At 36.6% G+C, this 23,152-nt stretch overlaps 1 protein-coding gene across 1 annotated transcript in view; it reads left to right on the top strand.

Moving 5' to 3' along the window:
• Positions 1-22,687, top strand: part of LOC105339346 (glypican-6) — a 28,853-nt gene extending 6,166 nt beyond the window's left edge. Inside the window, exons 2-8 of the mRNA XM_034473890.2 lie at positions 3,433-3,591; positions 7,313-7,704; positions 9,946-10,111; positions 16,590-16,720; positions 18,267-18,661; positions 19,612-19,787; positions 21,720-22,687. Coding sequence (XP_034329781.2) covers positions 3,433-3,591; positions 7,313-7,704; positions 9,946-10,111; positions 16,590-16,720; positions 18,267-18,661; positions 19,612-19,787; positions 21,720-22,171 — 1,871 coding nt within the window. The 3' untranslated portion in view covers positions 22,172-22,687. The remainder of the gene's footprint in view (positions 1-3,432; positions 3,592-7,312; positions 7,705-9,945; positions 10,112-16,589; positions 16,721-18,266; positions 18,662-19,611; positions 19,788-21,719) is intronic.
• Positions 22,688-23,152: the final 465 nt, after the last annotated feature.

Raw genomic sequence — 23,152 nt, 5'->3', positions numbered from 1 at the left:
TCATCTCAAGCACTATCTCACAGATGCCCATGCTACTACTACATGCAAGTCATTCCATTGCGAAAAGAAAAATCTTAAGAGCACATCTAGGCATTCATTTGAAAATTACACAGTAGTTAAAAACTTGGGGAGAAAGAAGAAGGAATAACCCATCTGAGTTACAAAATAATCTGATTTTTGAGACTTTGCTTCATTTGGTCTCTCTTTCACAACTGGCTTTGGGTTTGTATATACACCTGGTTATGTTAAGGACTGCAACGTGCATGGTGGTACAAGAGGTTTCATAATCAAGGATTGGCGGGCCAAGAAATCAGACCCTCTGTATACAAAGTCCTATAGAAGGATGTCGCAAAGAGGACTATCTTGTGCTTTGTTGTTGTATCTAGTTCTGCTATTGCCTGACTTTTGAGTGACGGCTAAAGACAATCGCACGTGCCCTTTGCCAGGGTATTTTGTATTGTCTCAATTAACCAAAGGTATGGCTGCTTACTCATCTTCTTAATGCAGTCAGCAACGTACATGTATGATTTGTTAGAGACAAAAGTTTAACGGGTGCACACAGAAAGACCTGATAAATCGGAGCATATGGTTGAATGGTAATTTAGATAAACTGATTTCTATCTTTCTGTCTTTTTTCTTGGATGGGGTGAATGCCCACGGGTTTAAATGCAGTAATTGTTTAGATCGTTGTCTATTTTGAGTATTAAATTCAAAATGGTGTGTAGTGTGAATATTTGGATTACCAGTAGAAGAAAAAAAAAACCCTCTGATATATTAACAGTGATATTTACATAATATACCACCATTTTGTTTGATATGGTCAAAAGGGACCACTAATCCACCATTTATTATGCGGATTTAGAGAGAAAGTCACCGTTTGATTTGGCAATAGTCCTCCAACCATGCCTACCCTTTGTTACAAAATTGGAAAATAATTGAGTCCCTCTCGAAAATAATCAAGAGTATTTAAGTGTACAAAATCATGAGGACCATTATGAGCCTTTGTTAGGTAGTGTACCAGAAAAGGGGACTTTAAGCGGTCGAGATTGAAATCTAGAAAAACCACGTCTTGAATTGCTGGTTGACATGATATGGTTTTACCACACAGAATTTAGCCATGGTGATCACAGTAACAAAAAAATATCAAAAAATGGTTGACGAGAGGAATCTGGATTTATAAAATGAGTTTTATTTTGTCTTTGTTAAAGTTTTGACTAATTAAGTACCATTAGATGGTGAAATCATCTTTCTGAGGTTTGTTTTTTGTACTGGTAAATTTTGAAGTACCTAATGTTTAGTACATGGTGAAATCATCTTTGGATGACCACTAAGGTCTTGAGGTTAAATTTGAAGATTTGGACTCCTTGATGTGAAGTTAAGTTGATCTGGCTTGGTATTTATGGCATTTTGATGATGCTTGTTGGGCTTTTCTCCTATTTGAATGATTGCTAATCTGTGCCTTTGTATTTTTCGTCCAGATATTTCTTTTGTGGACCTCTTATGAATGGCAAATGAGTTTGTGGCTACGTTTTCATGGGGGCTGCTGCTAAAACCGCATGACCTCATGTCAGGCTTATTAAACATTTGTTGGAAAGATAAGGTTAATTAATCCCTTCCTGCCTAAGAGGTTGAACCCATTCAAGGAAAAAAAAATGTGAAATGCATGATGTGCTTAAAATATTTTTAGTTTAAATGTTGCATTTCTCAGATGCTTGCGATTTAATCATTTTGGCAACTTCTGAAATGGTCAATTTGCATAATGATACATTATTTACTCTTAGGTCATTTATTGTAAAACGATATTTGATATGCATTGCAGAGTTAACAAAAAGTGCCAGACACGGCTTGCATTGTCCCATTAATCTCGTCCCCCTCGTTCAAATTCAATCTTACGGTGTGTCACAGAAGACTTAATACTACTGATGGTTTCTTTTGAAATTGGGCTTACTTGAGGGCCACAGTAGATTTAGATGTATAATATATGTAAATATGAAAGATCAGATTCACCAATCCCCGCAATAAAAGGTTTCATTCATTGACAAATTTTATTCACCTTTTGAATTCAGGAAAAAAAAAAATTCCTTTTCAAAATCTCAATTTTTTTTTTTTTTTAATCATTGGATATACCTGATGTGTAATCTTTTATTCTATCTTGATTTTCTGTTTTCACAAAACACACAAGATTTCATGAATTATGGATTAGATTTTTGCAGTCAATGGGTAACAAATAATGTATATATATCATGTATAAAAAATAAGTCTGGCTTACAAGTATTGGTTTGAAAACTTCAAATTGAATTCTCACCTTATTTGCATAATCCTATCGGTTCTGCAATGAAGTTTCAATAGGAATATGAAATTACCTTCATACAATGAATGATTTTACGTTGAAGGCACTGGAAGGTTAAAGAGTGAAGATTGATAATGCTAGTAAGCTTTGAGGAAATATATATTAAACTACCCTCAATGTTAAAGGATGCATGATGTTGTTTTTTCCCAGTTATAGTTGATTTATCGTATGGTTTCCGAATACCTGTTTAATAACACAGTAAATCAACAACTGTGGATGAGATGCTATGTTGCTACTTAAATATAAAATATATAAACTTCAAATCATTTGATATGCATCTGTGCATGCATTCACTGTGAAAAGACCTTGAAAATCCATGCATTCAAACATGGTACAATTGAACTTCGGTGTCTTGAACACCGATATATGTTCCAATGGTTATGTTGAAGTGATTTGCAAGTCCCAACCACTATACTTTAAGTAATTAACTCTTGATATTTCAAAGTTTTGAACCAGTCACATCTAGTTCTAGACAACGAGGTTTGATTGTATGTACCACCATACTAGTAGAAAAAGGGGGGAGGGAAGGAAGAAGGAGGGGAGAGGTAAAATCAGCAAGGTTGCATAAAATACAGGTTATCGTAGATCTGAAGGCATTGAATTCCATCCATGTTTTGGCATACCATGTTATTCTGATAGACGGAGGGCCCTGTTACACCATGTAGAAAGGAGAAGCCTCAGATGCCGTGGAGCAGAGCTTCTGGAAAATGTCGGGCCCTCCGTGTAATGAGAGGCAAGATAAACCAAGCATGTTAACTCGCTTTAATTAGAAAGCTGTGAAAGATATATTGTTAGTGCAAGGTATTTCCTCACTTTATTTCGGTGCTTGGATTAGTTAAGACTGGGCGCACCGAAGTAATTTGCCTGCAGATGGTGCAGAAATATGTCTTTTCTGATAAAAAAAAAAGTGCACTAAAATATGCATCATATGTTTTTAAAAAAGAAACAAAGATTTGCATTCTTTAAGTGTTAAGAACTGCATTTAACCAAACTCTGAATGAAGTGGTTTTCTGTACAAGAATGCAAAACATAGAACACTTTGCATTGTTAACATGTATTTATATTTTATTGTTATATTGTAGGGGACCATTTAGAAGTTTGTCCGCACGGATCAACATGTTGTACCAGAGATATGGAATCCAAGTTGAAAGACTTGAGTGCCAGGGAATATACGAGAATCGTAGGAGAAGCTTTTAGATATGCCAAAAGTACATTTGTAACAAGAACAAGAAAATTTGATGGTAAGTATATGCAGGTCAAGTCAAGTCGAGATGAATGAGATAATTTAGAGACTGAAACAGAACATTCGATAGATTTGGAATGAAGCAACAGTAGAACATTGTGGAAGCTACAGAAAAACACCCAAAAAACATTGGAAATAAAACACTTGAATTGAGCAGGATTGGTAACATCTCTGTTGAAGACCGCCCCCCCCCCCCTTCCACTTACACGTGCCCCATTTGATTTATCCCTTCCTTACATTTCACCAGTGCTTGTGTGTGTACTAACATTAGGTAGTTACACTCCAAGTCTGGCAAAAAAAATCTTAACTGCTGCCAGAGCATCGGCAATTCAAATTCAATTGCACCACCATCTGCACAGGGATGAAAGTCTGCTCCATATGTGCCCAAGTGTTTCTATTTTTTACTTTCTTTCATTTATTAAAAAAAAAATGTAGAGTTTGATCATGATTCAAATATTTCAAGATTGTTAGGTTAGGTTAGGAAGAATTAAAAGGGTGTGTTTTGAGAGAGAGAGGGAGAGAGAGAGAGAGAGGAGAGGAGAGAGAGAGAGAGAGGAGAGGAGAGAGAGAGAGAGAGAGAAAGAGAGAGATTATTATAGTAAGATTTTAAAGTGAAAATTTAAATTTACTGAAAGTACAAGATTTAACTTGGTCAGGTTCACATACATTTATACATCTAGCTTAAGTTATATGATGAAAGTTATTGTTTGGTTGATTTTGAAGGAGATATATTCCTGAGAGGGAAGAAAATGTCAGCTACAGATCATAAATTAATGATAAACTTTTGATAGTTGGAGGCCAGAACCGTCAGACTATTAATAGGTTGCTTGTGACAGATGGTCACTGTTTATGACAGGGTCTACTGGCCTCTATTTGGCCTAGGATAAAATTCGTTATTTCCTAAATTGATAAATATGTCCATTTATTAAGATACCAGACAAAAAGCTATTTGTTTAATGCATTCGTGAAATTATATCAAATAAAATTCAAGGAAAAAGTCAGTGGAGCATCATCCATTATAAATTATCCACTCCCCGATAAATGTAACAGAAATCATTTTCTACTTCACCACGTTTCATTGAATTCATGAGAAAAAATTGATTTCTGCTATTAAGGCAAGTGTTTTGCGCTTCCTGTATCAGTGTATTGTGGGAAGGGTGTTGCCGCATTTAAGCCATAAAAGGTGTGATTTTACAAACGAATCATGTCGTACTTGCCATCTACAAAGGCAGGTATGATCCGAACCAAGAGCTGTAACAACTTTGTACTTTGTAATTTGAAAGAAATTGCTCTTTGTAATGGAATTGCCCTCTAACAAGTTAATTAAGTATAATTCAATCATTTGTCACAAACGGTTTTTCATTCCCAAACCTTTTTTTGATAAGGGTTGTGACATTTGGTAGATAAATTGAGCCATTTTGAACAGATTTATCGCTACCATTTACAGTGCTGTGCCTGCCGCCAAAACAAGGCGGTAGGGGATTCACAATGGCCATACCTATGACCCCCGCGCGAAACATTCACCTCAAAAAGTTCATTCCAAAGCAAACCATGTATGTAAAATGAAATAATAAACCCATTATAATTCTCGTGATAAACATCAGCTTGATTTCCAGTCATTAAATTCATAGTCAGGACTAATGACCAATTCAGACTGTGTAATTGGGGTAGATACTACTATGATAAGTTCAAGAGAAATCCAGTTTTTCTAGCTTTTTTGTCTGTCATCCTAGGGGTGTGCTAATATTCTTTGTTGGCACCTATTATAAGTATGGTAGGTGAGGAATTTTTGAGACTGTCAACTGTATTCTTTTGTGTCTCTGCTTACTGTCAAAGGGAGACCCCTTAGCCCCAAGCACTATCACACTTGATCGCTATCTAGGCCCTTCTAACTGGTCTCTAATGAATTTGATCTAATTATGCCAGGGAGATGTGAGGAAAGTCAAGATATATTCCCGATTATTAAACCCTGTATCCTTGGGGCTTAAGTCGGGGAAGTTATTGCCAGTTATATTTTGGCAGGTCATCTATAGCCCCGAACAGTGGCTTTTGTAATCGGATGAACAAATTTGTTTAAACCTCATATTAGTAAATCAACTATTGATGGCCTGTTTGCATAACATACGTGGAAGGACTAACAAAGCTCACAGGGAACTTGTTTTTTATTTATTTTCCTATGTGAAAGGGGGGAAAAAAGAAGAACTAGTCTCATTATTTAACCATTTTTTGCCAGCTAGCTGATCAATTAAAATAGTTTAATGTACTTGTATTGACAGACCATTTGTTTCGACAAAAATTTTCTTTTATTAAAAAGAATGTCTGGGGTCAGATCAGGCTGGGGGTTTGGGGGATTGAAAGAGAATAAAACACCTTCTAGTTGGCCCTCTTTCGTAATTATAGTGTGTCTAAACCAGAAGCACTTCAGGAAATACATAACGGGGCTAAGGTCTGGCCATTTTGTATTCCAGCTTGGCAAATCACCATTGACTCCAATAGAACCGGCTATTAAGTTCAATTTATGAACTCTGCCACAATGAGAGGGACAAGATTTAATGGTCGAAAATAGAGAACTTGTATTTAGCTGTAAATATTGCCTTTAAATCTTGAGCTCGGAGCAGATAGTCAGACCCTTCGTCTTCCATCTTTGCCCTGAAATTATATAACTTATTCGTGGGATATTATTTTGTTTAATGATTGTCAAACTCGATGGAACAGAAATCGTATTTACTGTTTTGTAGAAAGTCTCGAGAGCTAGCATTAAGGGTATGTTATCTGAAGTGATTTATTTACTGCGCTTTCTAAATCATGCAGCATACACTCCAGAATAAAGTCAACTGTTCAGGTGGAAGGGGGGGGGGGTAACATTTATAGTTGTAGTATTATAACTATTTTAATGCTCTTTTTGCACAAGTTAAAAAAGAAAAAAATTCTAATCATGAATTTTAATCTGTTTCGCAAGAACCCTTTTATTTGTGGAAGATGGAAGCGTTTTTTTTTTTTTTTTTGTAAGAAATTGACTAGATTACATATGAATGCTTTGATTGTTTTGTGTTGCTGCCAGCAATAACAAGAGCACGCATTTTGAAATTACATAAATATCAAATTATTAAAGTCATATCAACCCTCAGAAGTAGAGTTTTGAACCAACTTATAAACACATTAATGATTCACAGATAATATGGTTAAGCTAAGGGAGTTTTTTTTAAATCGCAGGGAAAAGTTCGTTATTATGCAATTGAAATGTTTTTGCATGAGTTACTACAGCTGTTATATTTTAAAGAAAGTCAAAGTTAAATCTGGTTCCTTAAGATGTCATTTAAGGGACACGAATTTGATAAGGTTTTATGTTTTATATCAAAAGTTGAACATTTTGATAACAGTAAGTGACAATTCGAAGGAAAAGGGAAAATAACCTGGCATTTTCTGTCATTTCCCCGAAAATCAAGTCATCTTAATAAAGATTTAAATATGCAGAACATGTTTCTTTTCTGTCTCCTTTTGAAAAAAATAAGAAGAATTTTTTTCTTTGCAAATGATAAAAATGAAAATCTTTATGATAATAAGTGATAAAACTTGATAAAAAATAATGGTTTTAACAGGAAATATTTAAAAATTCTTTGACAATGATGTGAATAGACAATAATTAGATCATAATTATCTATCTAATTACGGTAGCAATTATCAACATTAACATATATTTTTCTTTAATTTTTTTTCAGAATTCTTCACAGCTTTATTAGACAAATCAAAAAGAGACTTGCATACTATGTTTGTGAAGACATATGGATTATTATACCAGCAGAATTCACAAGTATTTACGAGTTTATTTGAAGACTTGCGGAGCTATTACAAAGGCAAGGACATAAGCTTGACGGATGCATTGGACGGGTTCTTCAAAAAATTGTTCAGCAAAATGTTCGAGTTGCTTTCTGTTCCGCACAAATTTTCGGATCACTACTTGGAATGTGTGACCAGTCAGATGGAGAACTTGAAGCCGTTCGGAGATACTCCCGGAAAACTTTCAACGCAAGTCAAGAGATCTTTTGTCGCAGCCCGCACTTTTGTGCAAGGCCTTGCTATTGGACGGGACGTAATCGTTGAAGTTTTAAAGGTTAGTATGACGTTACATGTTTTGTTTAAATCAAATATCTTCAGTTCCTTTGAACAGCTGCATTACATATAATTAAGAGTTGCAGCTGCAATTGTTCTTTCATCATTTGCTAGGGTAAATTCTCGGTGTTTCGAGTAAACAATCACATTTCGATAATTATCTGTTTATTTCGAAGGACACGAACAATATCAGGAAAAGTTCAAATCCATTAGATTCTCATTTGTGCAACAAATGGCCAAAAAAAAAAAGGAAGAATTATTTTGCATTCTTATCCAACTGCAAAACTTCTGCATTTGTAAACCGTAAAAAGAACACTGGATTTTATCGACTGGCTAAGATCAAACGATTCACAGCAGCTACAACACAGGAGTTTCGCCTTCTGTACTTGTGGGGCTGCATTGGCATTAAACCTTTGAGCTTCCAAAGAAAATTTATTGTTTTTCAATTAGGATGAGGAGCTATGAAGTTTCTGCATTTTGTTCGAGAATTGCTTTGTTGCAGCAATATGTCATCAGCTGATCTATCTGGATGGCACCGGGCCAAACTGGTCAAGATTTAGATGTGTATATACACTGTCAGTGAGCTCTGTTCGCTGCCACTGTGCTGCAGTGGAGGGATCAACAGTTTCTCCTCTCATCCATGTTAATCAAGCCCAAGATTGACCAGATTTCGTAATGAGCAATGCTAAGCAACATTGTATCGACAATTTCTGTCAAGATACACTGTCAGATAGGAATCTATCCCCCCCTTCTCCAATGCTGGGAAAGATGAACGAACTTATCAGGCATATGTGAGGGGGCTCTGGTGTTTGCCCTTATCTTTTAAGGACCTTTGTTTTTCTCTTTCTTACCTGGCTCTGACTTTGGAATGATATCAAGAAAAAGGTATTTTGTTTGGCCGAGGGTGATTTCATCTAATCTTTTAGTAAAATCACAGAGAGTCGTCGTCTCTATGAAGTCAACTATGCGAAAGAACCCTCCAATTCTTCTCAGGTATTTTCAGGTGTCTTGTCAGTCGCAGGTGAAACCTGCTTCCATAGAGCACGTGTTTCCACCTCACATTTCTATATATCTCTGTGGAAAATGGAAACAGTTTCCCTGCACATGGCCTCTGCAACAGTTACATTGTTAGATACCCCAAAAAATGCACAACCTTATTTAACCTCTGTTTCCTGTGCCGCAGGTAAAAAACAGGAATGCAGTAATACCTGTAGTATAATTGTCTGTGGCCTGTTTGTCATTGTATAGACTTCTGTTCAGAATCTCGGGTTACGCTGTTAGGGAGGGCAGTCCAAATTTGTATGTGTCTAATCGCACTGTGAAATTAAGGTGCTAAAGTTTCTGCACATCACACATAGTTGTGTCCAGGACCCCTGTCTAGCCCGGGCTGATTGCTTCAGGTACACAATCATCAGCTAAACAACACAGGTAAATCTCAGGTGTAAACGAAGCTATCACACTTTGTATAGCGGAGTTGGTTGGCTAAAGGGGGGGGGGGGGGGGGGGGGGGGTGAGCTTCTATAATGTTACATGGCAATCTTTTATATGAGCAGACATACAGGGATTTGACTACAGAGCTACTTAATCTCTGTCAACTTGGCTGTTCAGTAGTCCAATGATCTTGTCATTACCATGACTGTCCACTGTTTCCAACCTCAGATGTCTATAAATAAGATAAAGGCAATCCAGGCCTATTTTCTCTCTCTCCTTGTTACAGAGAGGTTTAAGGGCAGATGAAAAACTAATTCATCGCACATGTTTCCATATTTTTGCTACGGATGTCAGAACGAAAGACTTGAAAATACTTCCAGTTGTTCTGTCTCACAAACATATGCCGTACGTCAGTCGTGTGTATCAGAAAATGACAAAACTGTCTAAATGTAGAGCTTGTTTTATACCGAGTTCAACATACATGTAACAGCATAATAACATACTTCCTAAAATGTACATATTTCATATTGAATTCAAGCAGCATAGTACATGTACAGTATAAATAGCAATCTTCTTATTGCAGAGACATTCATTATGTCCTGTGTATATTTTAACACTTTTAAGAATAAAGGGGAAAGAAAATTGAATTGACTTTTTCTCTAAGCATGATTCATTAGAAGTGTTAATTTGCTGTAATTTTGTTTTTATTGAACACTATAGGAAGTTTAAAAGGTTAATTCTTATAATTAACAGAGAAATGAAGAAATATTTCAAAGCCAATTAACAGTTGACCATTAATTTCTATTCTTAGATTCCCCCCACGGAGGCTTGTAACAAGGCCCTGATGAAGATGATGTACTGTCCCCACTGTAGAGGGCTGACCCAGACCAAGCCCTGCAATAACTACTGCCTCAACACCATGAAGGGCTGTCTGGCCTACCACTCGGAACTCAACGAGCCCTGGAACGAGTACATTGGTAAGTCAAACTCTACGTGTCAATGGAGAAAATAGCCAGAGATGACGAGATCGCTATCAGATAAGTGAATAAAACAGTTACGACCCAGAATGGCGATAAGGGTATCTTTTTTTTCCCACAAGATGTTAGGGGCTTTTGATAAATATTTCACTTGAGAGTTTGTTGTGTGTGGAAATTGGAAATGGTTATAAGTGTTGACATTTTAATGGCTAAAGTCAACTGGGAAGGGTTTTTTTAGAAGAAATGGTGTTTCTCTGTGTGTGTATGTGTGTGTATTCGGAGATATTTTTTACAGCTGTGAAACAGCTGCCTCCCAGCTATCTAGAGGTCATTGCTTCAGAACCTCCCGTTGTCAGTCCACGGTAGGAAAAGGTCTAATTCATCGGGAGATGTAGAGAGCGCGTAGTTTCTAATGATTCTGCTCAGGTGAAGGCAAGGTTACTTGCAAGACCTCTTGTCTTAATTGAGCAGAAAATCTATAGCACTTATGCCTTTATATGTCATCCAGAGGAGGCCAATCCATTGGTTCTGATAAAATGGTTCAGTCGTTAATAGGAAATGGAGAATCAGGGTTAGATATATGGAGGATGTCTATTAAATGACTTTTCCATGTCTGGCTTCCAAAGTATTTGGTACGGATACAAGCAAATTCAGAAGACAAAAGGCCTTAGTTGTTTTAAAATCACAACATTTTCCACAAGGAAAGAGTTAAAAGAATAGCTTTCAGAAAGATAGTATTTTGTGTAGTATAATAAAGTATCAAGGGCTAGAAAAGTGCACACCACTTAAGTATCTCTTTACTCTCAAGTGGGACTCTTAGTACAAACGCATGATGTATACTTACTGGTGTTATTTATACTAAACAATTCGGGCTATTGAGGAAATTATTTAGGGATCAGATTTCCCCAGTAAGTAGGAAGAAATTGAAACCTCGAAAAGGTGTGGTTTTGTTACTTTGAATACTGATACTAATTTAACATTTCTTATTAAAAGTATATATTTCAAATTCCTGTAAACTTTTTTTAAGAAAAAAGTGGGTTTTTTATAAACAAGACTTATTAAATAATCTGGAAAAAGAAAAACTTCGAAGTTAACCGCAATAACAGAACTAGCGAATAGCTCTTATGAGTTATCACTGCAATCAATGTACGAAATCAAACCCTTTATGTTTGACCAGGAGCAGAAATTAGATTGGTTTTGGTGAGTCACTATTGGTTAGCTATGACTGTAGACACTCGAGTATTTATAAACAAAACTCGGTTGAACCGAAACCAGGATGAGGGGGTGTCATTACACTTAAACCCACTAAACCACGGAAAACACAACATGTTCATTGAATTTTTGTAAGTGACTATGATTTAAGTGGAAAAAAGAATGACAGAGTATTTCCCAGTCATAAGTTGTTGAGTTCATTGTGAAAGAAACTGAGAGTCATTCATGTTTTTTCTGTACTTCATACTTTTCAAACTAACATGAACTATAAGCTAGTGCTGATATATTTCAAAGAAATTCATACGCGTGTAAAAATTAGAGATGAGAATATATCTGATTTAGTTTCTTTACTCAAAGACTTAAATAAAAGCTCCTGTAAAATTTTTATTTTAAAATTGTCAAGTATACCAGTAACTAGAAAAGGTGAAAGGAATGTTCACCTCTCCACCCTTTGCTGCAGTCCATTCTCTGAAATTGAGTAGAACAGATCTTTTTTGCACACAGAATGAACATATTTTGGAGGCGGTGCTGTATGGTTTTAGGATTAACCAAAGACTGTGTGGTCTCTTATTGATCCACGAAAGTGATTCACGAAACAAAAATGGTGTTGTGTCTTCGATTTTAAGAACTGTCAGAATTTTATGCCTGGTTTTCAGGCCAGGGAACACCTCTCTTTCTCTCAGTCTCTGGGTTTCTGTGAGTCATTACATTAGCACACATGCGACAATACCCAGCCAGACCCAGAAATCAACAATACAGCCAGGAGCTGTCCAATGGAGGATTATAAATGACAGTGATTGCAAGCATAAAGATCAAACAAAGTGGGGTTAATTTTCTCAATAAGGACTATACATGTACACCGAAAGAAAGGGGGGAGATTCCTGGCTGACAGACTTCAAGAGGCAATTTAGATAATAATTTGTCAATTTTTCAGGGAACGCAAATTTTCAACTGTTCAATATTGAACAGGAAATGGTTGAGAGATGATAAAATAAAAGACCTGCAATAAAGTTTAATCAATGCCAAAGCAAAATTGATCTTTTGTAAAGAAGGAGGGAAAAGGCTTTGTATGAGTGGTCACATAATCGAATCGCATGTCCCGTTTATTCTGCAATAGTGTTAATTTTTATTATTCTGGACTGAAGTAGTTTGTTGTTTTTTTTTCTTGTCTGGTAGCCAGGAATTTTATGTTTTTTTAGGGACTTGGGTTTAATTTGGTCATTTTGTTTTTTTGAGTAGTTTCTCTCTCTGTTTTATTGCGACACGATTAAGGACAGGTATCACATTGTTCAAGTGTTGCGTTGTTAGATGACAGGCTGAATTGTTTAAATATTTCCCCTGATAAGAGCCGGTACACATGTATGACCGTACATTTCAATTTATACAGGATGTTTTTAGCCCGGATTAAACTTTCTACCTGGGACTAGAATATTCAGGTGAAAAATTTAGTCAAACAAATGACATTTGTGTCAATAATGGGGGAAGGGGGGAACTGTCGATTTTCACTTTAATAAAATTGAGGAAAAATAAAATCATACACTTAAAATTCACAATTAATCTGATTAAATGGGGGGAAGTAGGGAAGGGGGGTGTCTGACATTCATTGCAATAGGGAAAATGAGTTCTCCTGTGATCTAGTTACAGGGAATAGGACAAGGAAATTAGATTTTGATGTCCCTGGTTCATTTTCCTATCATATCTGGGTGTTTCAATCAGTTACATTAGTGCTAAGGGAAATTCATACAGAATTTGAAGATTTATCTACAAAGCTTTCCGATTTCAAAAATTGCCTATGAGAAGGTGTTGGGATAAAATTCCATTATGAGGAACTTAAGAGGAAAACAAAAATGTAGTTACGTGTGTGAGAATGTTATCAAAACAGAAATGGCAGGCATAAAACTTAGTAGCAGAGATAACATGAAATCAGCAGAGTGGATTGGGTTGGCCTAATGATACAAGTGCTGCTCCTATTAAGAGCATGATAGCAAAGATTGGCCCAGATGCTGTAGTGAAGACTTTTGTGTTTATTTGATAAAAAACTTATCTTTGCCTAGCTTTCATCCCCACGCTTTCTTGTATATATATGTCTGTTGCTCCATGGTGTCATAAATGTATCATATGTGATATATTGCAGTTTAGAGGGTACAGCATAGCTTATGCTGACTGCAGCATGCAGTGGTTTTGTTGGAATAGTACATCTCTTTTTTTGGACTCTGTCTAAAATATGGGCTGCTTGCTGTATTTTGGGATTTGAACTTTTATACTGGACCAAAGATGGAAAGGCTTGAGAGAGGTTGATATCCACTGTTCTGAATACAGACCGGTGCCAGACAAACAATAATTGTTTACAAATCATCTCACAAATGTCAAGAAAGTGTCGTGCTAGCAATTTCATTCAATGGCCATTTTTAAACTGCGATAATATCTCCACAATTTTTTTCTTTATGTCCACATATTGTGTATTGCCTTTGCACTTGTATGGCTCAAAGGTATTCAAGGTTTCTTTTTTTGACTTTGTCCTCGGTCATTTAGCCAACCTCATCTAAGGTCACAGTGTAGAATTTCTTCCCAGAATGCACTTGCCTGCATTTGGGGTCCGTCTGCGGCTGACTTCCAGCTGTTTGACTAGAACTTGTGCTGAAACTTTTTACTTACATCTGCTGCTGATTGCACAAGACCAAAAAAAAACAAACCGATTTTCAACAGAGCTGAAGTGAATGTATTTATTTTTTATGTAGATTTGCTGGGATAGTAGCAGTTTTGTTTTTGAAAGGGGTTCTGTGTCACTGACGTAACTAACAAAGGCATTAGGATATGTTTTAAATTGTCTTGCAATGTTTTTTCTCGTGCTCTGTTGAGTGTATGGTTATGGGGTGGTGTTTTTGGGGGTTAGAGTTTTTGGGGAGGTTTTCGGTGAAACTTTTACAAAATCGACAAAATTTTTTACAAAACCTATTTGATGGTAGGGTGGAGACGATGCTTCTAAGGGTTATTACATTCCAGAAATGTCAAAAATAATAGAACCTCATTATGTAGAAAAGATGTGTATTGCATGTACTCTCATAGCTTTTTAATGATCAAGGGTTGACCAATATAGACTATATAAAAAACTCTGGAGATTAAAAAATCTCAGCAGACGGCTCTAGGAACAGTGGGGGGTACGCTGTTATCTGACTCACAGTTCAGATTGTTTGGCAATAAAGGAAAGGAAATGAGGAGTTACCAGATATTACACAAGCCATGGACCCACCAGTCAATATAACAAAATTGTCAGAATAATCAAAGGCATCACCTGCCAGCCCCCATGATAGCTTCATGCCCTGCGTTGTCACTCTATTAAGTCTCCCACGTATATTGGACACCAATATACACGACTATATTGGACAAGAAGTCACCTGACTATCGGTGTCCTTAGGGGGAAGGAAAACACTCTCACTCCCAATCACTGAGTGTTTTTACATCTCTATTTCCTCATAAAGTCAAAATGAAATCATGAGGCCCAGCGATCCTTTATAAAAACGAATAGCCAGCAGTTGTATAGGCCTGGCTCTACATGTATCCCTTTGTTTGTGAATTATAAATCACATCATTTTATCCAGTTTGTAATTTTTTTTCTCATGAAATGAAGAAACCAACTAAGTGGAGCTATTACCTTTTCCCTTTGATATCCAATTTATTTGAGATAACAGAAAGCTAGATTACTTTTTCAAACTGAAAAATAAGCCTGAAAAAACATGTAAAGTAAGATGTATATTTTATTGAGATACTGGCGTTGAAAGCACTTGCCCATCTTAAAAGGTGGTTGTTGTTTGGTTTGGAGTGTTTCGGGCATGTGCGTTGCGGAATTCTTTTGAGTACAACGTTTTCTTCTTCGTCTATGGTGTATAACAAGGGGTAATCTTAGTACAATTTATAATGGGGGGGAAAATTGAAACGGTGATTATGTAGGGGTAGTCAGACATGACTAGATAGGCGAGATTTCTGACAAGAGAAGGGATTAAAAAGTTAAATAGCAGACCCTTCAACGTTCATGTTTACGGGCTGAAAATGGATTTAAATCATTTTTACAACCGAACCACAATTTGAAACGCAAACATTCTTAATTAGCCTTTCTCAACATGAGAGTCAGGCAGTTGCAGGCAGTTTGTTTGGCAGAAAAGTAACTTTTTGAATTACTGAACTCTTTTGTTTGCATGCATTTTCTAACAGTGAGTCACTCACTCGGAGAGTCTGAGTGTTTTAATGAATCTATACAATTACGAAAGGCAGTGATGGAAGATGCTCAGGGGTTCATTTGCATACTTGTCATGGTCTGGATCAAGCAGCTTGTCTGTTGTCAGGGGACACATAGCTATACATCGGGGCGACTGTTCCTTTTGTCTTCTCCCCATCAAAAGCTGACTGTAACTTGACAAAATTATTCCTGTATTTCCGACTTTTATCAGACCTCACCTTGTATGATAAACGTCTGCTTACGATTATATATATGATTTGTTGCCCAGTTTACATTTCAGGGAGAAAGGGGGGGGGGGGGGGGGGGGGGACTGCCCTAATTTATTCTGAGCAGTATTTGTAACCTTCAGAGTTTTTTTGTGTTTATCAGAATCATTATTATAATCATTATTTATTATTTGAAGGTATATTCTGTAATGGTTGTATTTGAGATCCAAGTTTTTTGTATGGCTTTTAGGGTGGTATTAATTACCAATATGGTGCGAAATTTCAGAACTTCGCTATGGGTAGAATAGGGGACAGGTAGAGAGGACTTGGTGTTTTCAATGGAGTGCGGAACTGTCTTAATCTGTGATGTATCATCCCTCTTATTGGTCTCAGTAGGACTCCTGTGTCCTATACACACAACCTCCGCTGATGAAATCTCCCCCTTTTCAACAGACTCTATCCATGCTTTCACTTCAAAGGCATTTTTTTAGACGGAGATTTGAAAAGAATATTGAATGATGGTCTGTTATAGGGAATAGGGTGTAAAATTTCAGCGACTAATTTCCATATACTGGGTGGTTATTATTTTGTTACGAGTTTTTATGGCCTAAACTCTGATCTCCTAGCCTGCAGAGGGAGGAATTGTGAAATCAATAGACTCTATATTGAAGAAGTCCTTAAAATTAATGGCACTCCAGTTGTAAGGAGTCTTGCATTTAAAGTTATGTTCATTGTGAAACTTCAGTGCTTATATATTAAAGAGATATGGTGCAGTTATCTGTCAGAGTTCTCGATTATTTATTTTGATCCCAAATTGTATTTACAGAGGCCATGAAGCAGTTGGCAAGCCGACTGGAAGGGCCATTCAACATAGAATCGGTGGTGGATCCAATCGATGTCAAAATATCTGATGCCATCATGACCCTCCAAGAAAACAGCCTGAGGGTGAAAGAACAGGTAAATAGGAAACCAAAACCACCCTCTATCTAGGTGCCCATTTTTGCTCTAGAATCAAGTTAATTCTTACATAAAAGTATCATGACCCTTCAAAAAATCAGTTAAAGGGTCATAGAACAGATAAATAGGAATGAAAAAAACCTGCCTTGTTCAAACAAGAACTTGCAGGGCTCCTTTTGGCACTGGAATGAAGTAACCTCTTGTGTTAAAAGCCAATATTTACTTTTGTTTGGCCTGCGCATTCAGAAGTAAGGGAGATTACTCTAATGGAATGTTTGCATGAGGTAAAAAGTTCAATACTCTTACAAAGATTTTATCTCATTTACATATGGTCAAAGCACATGATTTAAGAGCTCCTTGAAGAAATTCATTGAATTTTGTGACGAAAAATACATTTTTGTCATGGGAAAAGGAATGTGAAGCGACAAAAAAAAAAAAGGTCGTCAGAATGTACCAAAGTCAAACATTCTCAGGGCAGAAGAATGATAAATATTGAAGTCATATTTTTCACTTAACCCACAAGGGTTGGACTCGCAGCAACCATTTTTCATTTATGATTAATATAAACCAGGTGTAGATATGTATTTTGCACATTCCGCAATATCTATTTTGTCCTATTAAAATAAGGACAATTTTTAAAAGATGACATACCTATTCTTTAAAAAAAAACGTGTTGTTTAAAGATTTTACATATGTTTATGAGGTGATGTCACAATTAAGATGAAAAAATTCTCAGACTGAAATATTAAATGAAAGCATACTTAGTTATATCATATAAATCATGCGAAATAAAAAAAAAGTTTAATAAATCTTCAAACAACTGAAGCCCTGTAGCTAAGCATTTTTTCACTTTCTCTTTTTTGAAATATCTTCACCAGTAGATGATAAGTTACATAGACAGTGTACATTCTTTATTTCTTCATGGGCTACACCTGCTCCATATCTTGAATTTCATGTAAATTGGAATACATTTGTGTGTAATTGCAGAGAACAATGGTATGTGGGTTAATTACTAGGCCTATATTTACTGACATGATAATGACATTTGTATTGCTATCTTTGCAGGATTTTTGTTCCCATCTCAAATAACTGATAGTCTTTTTTTTTTCTTTTTTTTTTGGAAAGTTAATATTTTGGTCTATTATCGCTTTAATGTCACACTAGGAGATATCTTCTTTTGATGGAATCCTGACAACCATTGTGTTAAAAAACGTTCAATGACCGCCATTGTGAGATTTTTGTAAAACTGTTAACAAAGAGGAAAGTGGCTTGGCATAATTTTTCAATTTAGCAAATCAATCTTCACTGTTTTAATTGAAACTTGAGAGTGTTTAATTTTGCTGCAGTTATTTCCGGAGAGAACAGAGGCCCTTGTATATTTATCTCAATAATTCCTCTGTTTATGAGTATGGTGATGTAATTAGCAGGCATACAAATGTTTTAAATCAGAAAGTTTGCTGTTAAACCAGATCAGCTCGATAACTTCCTTCGTAATGTAATTTCTGGGTTATCTAAAATTATTTTTTGTTTTTCCTCTTCTCTTTAGGTTCACAACGGTTGCGGAAGACCAAATCCCCAAAATATCAAACACAAGCGCTCCGCCCCTAAGGAACCCCAAGGGGATGCAGCCCCTGATGCCAACTTCCCCACCTCTCTTCTGGAGGTGGAAAAGAAACTAAAAGAAGTTGGTGGTTCTGTTGGTGACACCTACGACGAGTTCTCCCTGGGCAGGTACGAGGGAACGGCCAACTCTGACAAATCGGTCCGCCCCACCACAGCTGCGGGGACCAGTTTAGACAGGTTGGTGAAGGACATCAAGGAGAAGGTACGCGTTGCCAAGGACTTCTGGGTCCAGCTACCCTATACCGTCTGCAACAATGATCAAATAGCTGCACAGCCAGGGAATGATTCCGACTGCTGGAATGGCAAAGACAGAGCTAGGTTTGTAGTCGGATTTTTTTTTTATTCCGCTTAAAATATAGGTGACCTAATCTATATTTATAAAAAGAAAAAAAAATGTGTCACTAATAGTTACAGCCCAGTATTGGCAACAGAAGTATGTCAGAGTTTTGAAGCAAAAATAGATTTAAAATTTGAATGAACTGGAGAGAGAGCTAATTGAAGAGAAGTTCCTGCTGTACCAAGCAGTTCTTTACACTGAATTAATAAAAAAAAAAACATGTATTGGTTCCAAGGTTTATCAGAGATAAGAACTCGAGAATGGAAATGTCTGAAATTGAATGACAGTTACTTCTGAATGGAAATGAATTGGACTTTAATTTTCATTCATGTGAAGTTCCTTAATTCACTGTTTAAATAGTCAAGAGTAATTTCTTTATTGGTGAAAGTTAAACCAGAGTTCTATGCAAGAGGCAATGTCACTCATGTTAAAACAAGACTAAGGTGACACAGTTTGTTGAAATCCAATCTTTCACTGCACACAGACCACACATACATAAAATACACTTGTTTTGGGGTTCAGTTTTTCACTTTGATGAATTAGAAATGCAAATATCTCTGTTTATTCACCAATAATTAGCATATAGACAGTAGGGCGAATGAGTGTTTAACAATAGAAGAGTTTCTATGTCATCCATTCTAATTGTAATACACTTCAAGCCGCATCATATTTAGTGTTCTTTGATGGCTGTGAAATATCAAACTGGCATATCCAGTAATCAACTCCTCTTAAAAAAATGCAGTTTTATTGGGCAATTTTATATAGAAATTAACACATAGTGTTAGATTAAAGTGTGAATTTTTTAAAAAGTGAAGGTAAATATATGCAAAAATGTTTGTATGGTTGTAAAAAAAATTTCCACAAATGTCAGGGGTTTTTGTGTGAGTAGATCTAGGTAGTCATGGAGTGCAATCTGTGTTCGTAATTGCAGGTACGAGACTCTTGTCCAACAAGATGGCTACATGCATCAAATCAACAACCCCGAAGTGGAGGTCAACGTCAACGAAGCCAACTACATCATTGAACAGCAGAAAATACAACTGAAGATCATCACCGGCAAACTCAACAATGCATTCAAAGGGGAAGAGGTCACCTGGGTCAAAACAGGTACGCTACTTTTCCTGTGTGGGATGTTTAAATATGGCCGAGTTGAGTGTTTGCTTCTGTCTCAGTCTGACAACGATCAGTGTTGTACAGGAACAAATTTTGGACTTGGAGGGTAGTTATACACGAGGTATAATGTCCGGTTACCTCTCGATCATTCTGGGTCGGATTCATGTACAAATATAATTGTTGGCTCTTGGCATGTCGGAATCCAGAAGCAAAGAAATAAAAAAATGTCATTGGGTGGAAATGAGATGAATCGCTATTGCTGCATTTGAAGACATATGGCATCCCTGGCGCCAGTGAATGCAGTTGGCATATTTCATAAAGAACGCTTCCATTTCCTGAAGGACAAAATTTGTCTGGTCATGGCAGCTGTAATTCCCCAATAATTGCTTGTATCAGACCCCACACATAATTTCCCTGGGCTTATTACTCTACATAATCTCTTGTCTGTGACACTGTTTGACAAATTAGATTTAATTGGGTAAATTTTTCTTCCCAGTGAGAAAGAGAGATGGAGCTTTTCCAAACAATTGACATTTTAATTTTCCTGGCTTATGTGTTGGTTTTCTTACGTATTGTTACCAACTTTGACATCCACAATCCTTGGAGTTTTCTTCTTTTTTCGTTGCAATCACAAACTTGGAAAGAGACTCATTATATTTTCACTTGCTGCGAGTGATTCTATTACTTCCACAAGAAGAGGTTCTTTCTTTAATGGGGGGTTTTCACAGACACAAAGAAAAAAACTGACAATCGGCTAGATGTATTAGTGTATACCTATACATTCTAAAGTTGATTGACTTCTATGAAAACCCTATTTAAATCCCCCCTTTTTCTCCGTGAGATTCTGTGAAGATAAAAGAGATATGTTTTTGTAGTGACTAGATGAAGGATGATGGGGGCCGATTTCTCTTAACCATTCCACAGATATCGTCTCTCCGATTCTTACTCTGGCTTCTGATTCCTGAAGCTTTTTGATTGATGGATGGATGGATGGACAGTCGATACTTCGCTACATTCTCTGTATACTTTATTTCTGTCAACTGGGTAGTACCCCTGCTGTGTTACTTCATGAATTATTCAGGGCCCCTGTCGGGTCGATATTTTACACCTGAAAATTGATTAAATTGCAGCAAACTATTATTACATCACAGACTCTGTCTTTCCTCCCCTGTTCTTTTTATTTTTTTGAAAAAGCTATGCAGATTCTGAATTTTTTATCTTGCCTAACTGGAGGTCTGGTAATTCCTACTTAACGATTAACATGATGAGTAATGTGTTCAGCTAGTTCTATATTGTTGTTGTTTATTAATGCTTTCAACCTCAGATTGTGGTATTGTAAAAATTACCCCAAAAAATCTTTACTGAACTTGTTAGTTGTACAAGAAAAAATCTGTTTGAAGTTTTTGTTGCGAAACACGTTTTTGGGAAATACGAGAAGTCTGATTGGGCCTGATTTGAATTTGGGTACGCGCATTACATTGACCTTTGTGTACACAAGGTAATTCACCTGTTCACAATAAAAGATTACAAACCCATTGTGTGTCACTGTCTGGTAATGATTGTTTATTGAGTCTGGGTTCCAGACAAGTGCTGCATTGTCAATTTGATAATTGAACAAGTTTCTTGTTTGAACATGCCTTTCCAATGCACTCTGTGCACTTGTAGAGAACGGTAAGATGCAATCTATATGAAAAATAAATTTGGATGTTTTTAAAAAATTTGGAAATTTCAAACATGCAATAACCATTTTTTTTTTTTGGGGGGGGGGGGTTGCAAGATTGCATTCTTTTTCATTTGTATGCATATCTTTACCAATTCAATATCAAGGGCAGGCAATGGTAAAAATTATGCAAAGCAAGAATATTGAGGAAAAAAGTTACTCTTCATTATGAAAATCTTGCCCTAAATTATTTTTTAATTTTGTAGAAATCCCAGACATCTATGGAAAGGGCATGGTTGGCGGTAGTGGTGATGACTTTTATGGCAGTGGCAGTGGTTCCCACGCCATCGAAGGCTCCGGAATGGAAGGCAGCGGATTCATGGAGAAAAGTGGGGACGGTTCGGACGGTGATGACGAAGACTTCAACAAACCTCACAGACCAACCCACGAACAATGGCCGACCTCCAAGCCACCTTCCGTCGATGTCGAGGGCAGTGGCAGAGACATTAATGATGAAAACAATCAGAACAACCCCCACTTGAGGGATCCCAAAAATGATCCAAAGTACAACATCGGTGGTGACAGGGGACGATTCACCACAAAGCCGCCACAAAGAACAAATGATCGCGAGAATGCAGGAGTTTCTTCATCTCCCTCGTGGTGGTGCTTATCTGTTGTGCTCATTTTCATCAAGACTCTTCAGAATGTCATGGGTTGAACCAATTCATCAAAACATTTATGTGTTTAAGATGTACAAGAAAAAACACATTTTCATTGTATAGGTTGTGTATCTCTATAATATGCATACTCGCATTATGTATTTACAAATCAGGAAGGGAAAAATTCACGTCAACAACAAAAAAAGAATTTTCAAAAGATTTTTTTTTTCAGTATAATAATAGCCAGAAGAGACTGATTTAGAGGTCTTTTTCAGTTATTGAGTTAGCTGTTCATTCCTGAGACATGCATTGTGATGAAATTCTTGTACAGAAGTTTTGTTATCTTGGAGAGACCATCAGAGTGGTCCAGTGCCATATGTTTCTTCAAACAGACTCCTCAAAACCATTTGTTATTTTCAAAGATGTCAGAGAGGAAAAAAAGAAAATACGATTTGTAGTGACCACAATAGACTGAGCACAAAGAGTATATAGAGGACAGTACACGCTATGTCTGACTATGCTGTCATATGAACAGACCTGTGTATATTGTGATTTACTCCAGTGATATATCATCCGAGGCCAAAGACACATGAATTAATCCCGGGCTGTCTAGACGGCAGCCCAGAGTAACATCCAAGTGCTAGAGTGGAGAGTCAAATCGGCAAAAAGCGGCAAGTCCGAGTTCCACTCTCTTTCCCTGCATGTTTCTGTCGACGATCATGTAGACTGCATGTTTAGAAGAAAAGGAAAAAAAAAAGTCATAAGACAACTCTGATTTGCTTGAAGGTTTATGTTTCTCTGTTTAATTCATGTGTAAAGTTATGTGTGTGTATATATATATATATTCATCGTACTGTGTTAGACATGATGGTGATATTGAAGCGTTTTATTGTACGATACATGTATGTGTTTATAATTCTGACGAAGATATAAACTGGATGGCAAAATGTTAAATCATAGTAATCAAAAGAAGAAAAAAAATTATTATTACAATGTTAATTTTTTTGTGTGTGTCATTTTCAGTATTTTAGTTGACCATT

Source organism: Magallana gigas, chromosome 8, assembly GCF_963853765.1.
Source record: "Magallana gigas chromosome 8, xbMagGiga1.1, whole genome shotgun sequence".
NCBI classification, from domain to species: domain Eukaryota; kingdom Metazoa; phylum Mollusca; class Bivalvia; order Ostreida; family Ostreidae; genus Magallana; species Magallana gigas.
This window is presented reverse-complemented; position numbering and strand designations above follow the sequence as displayed.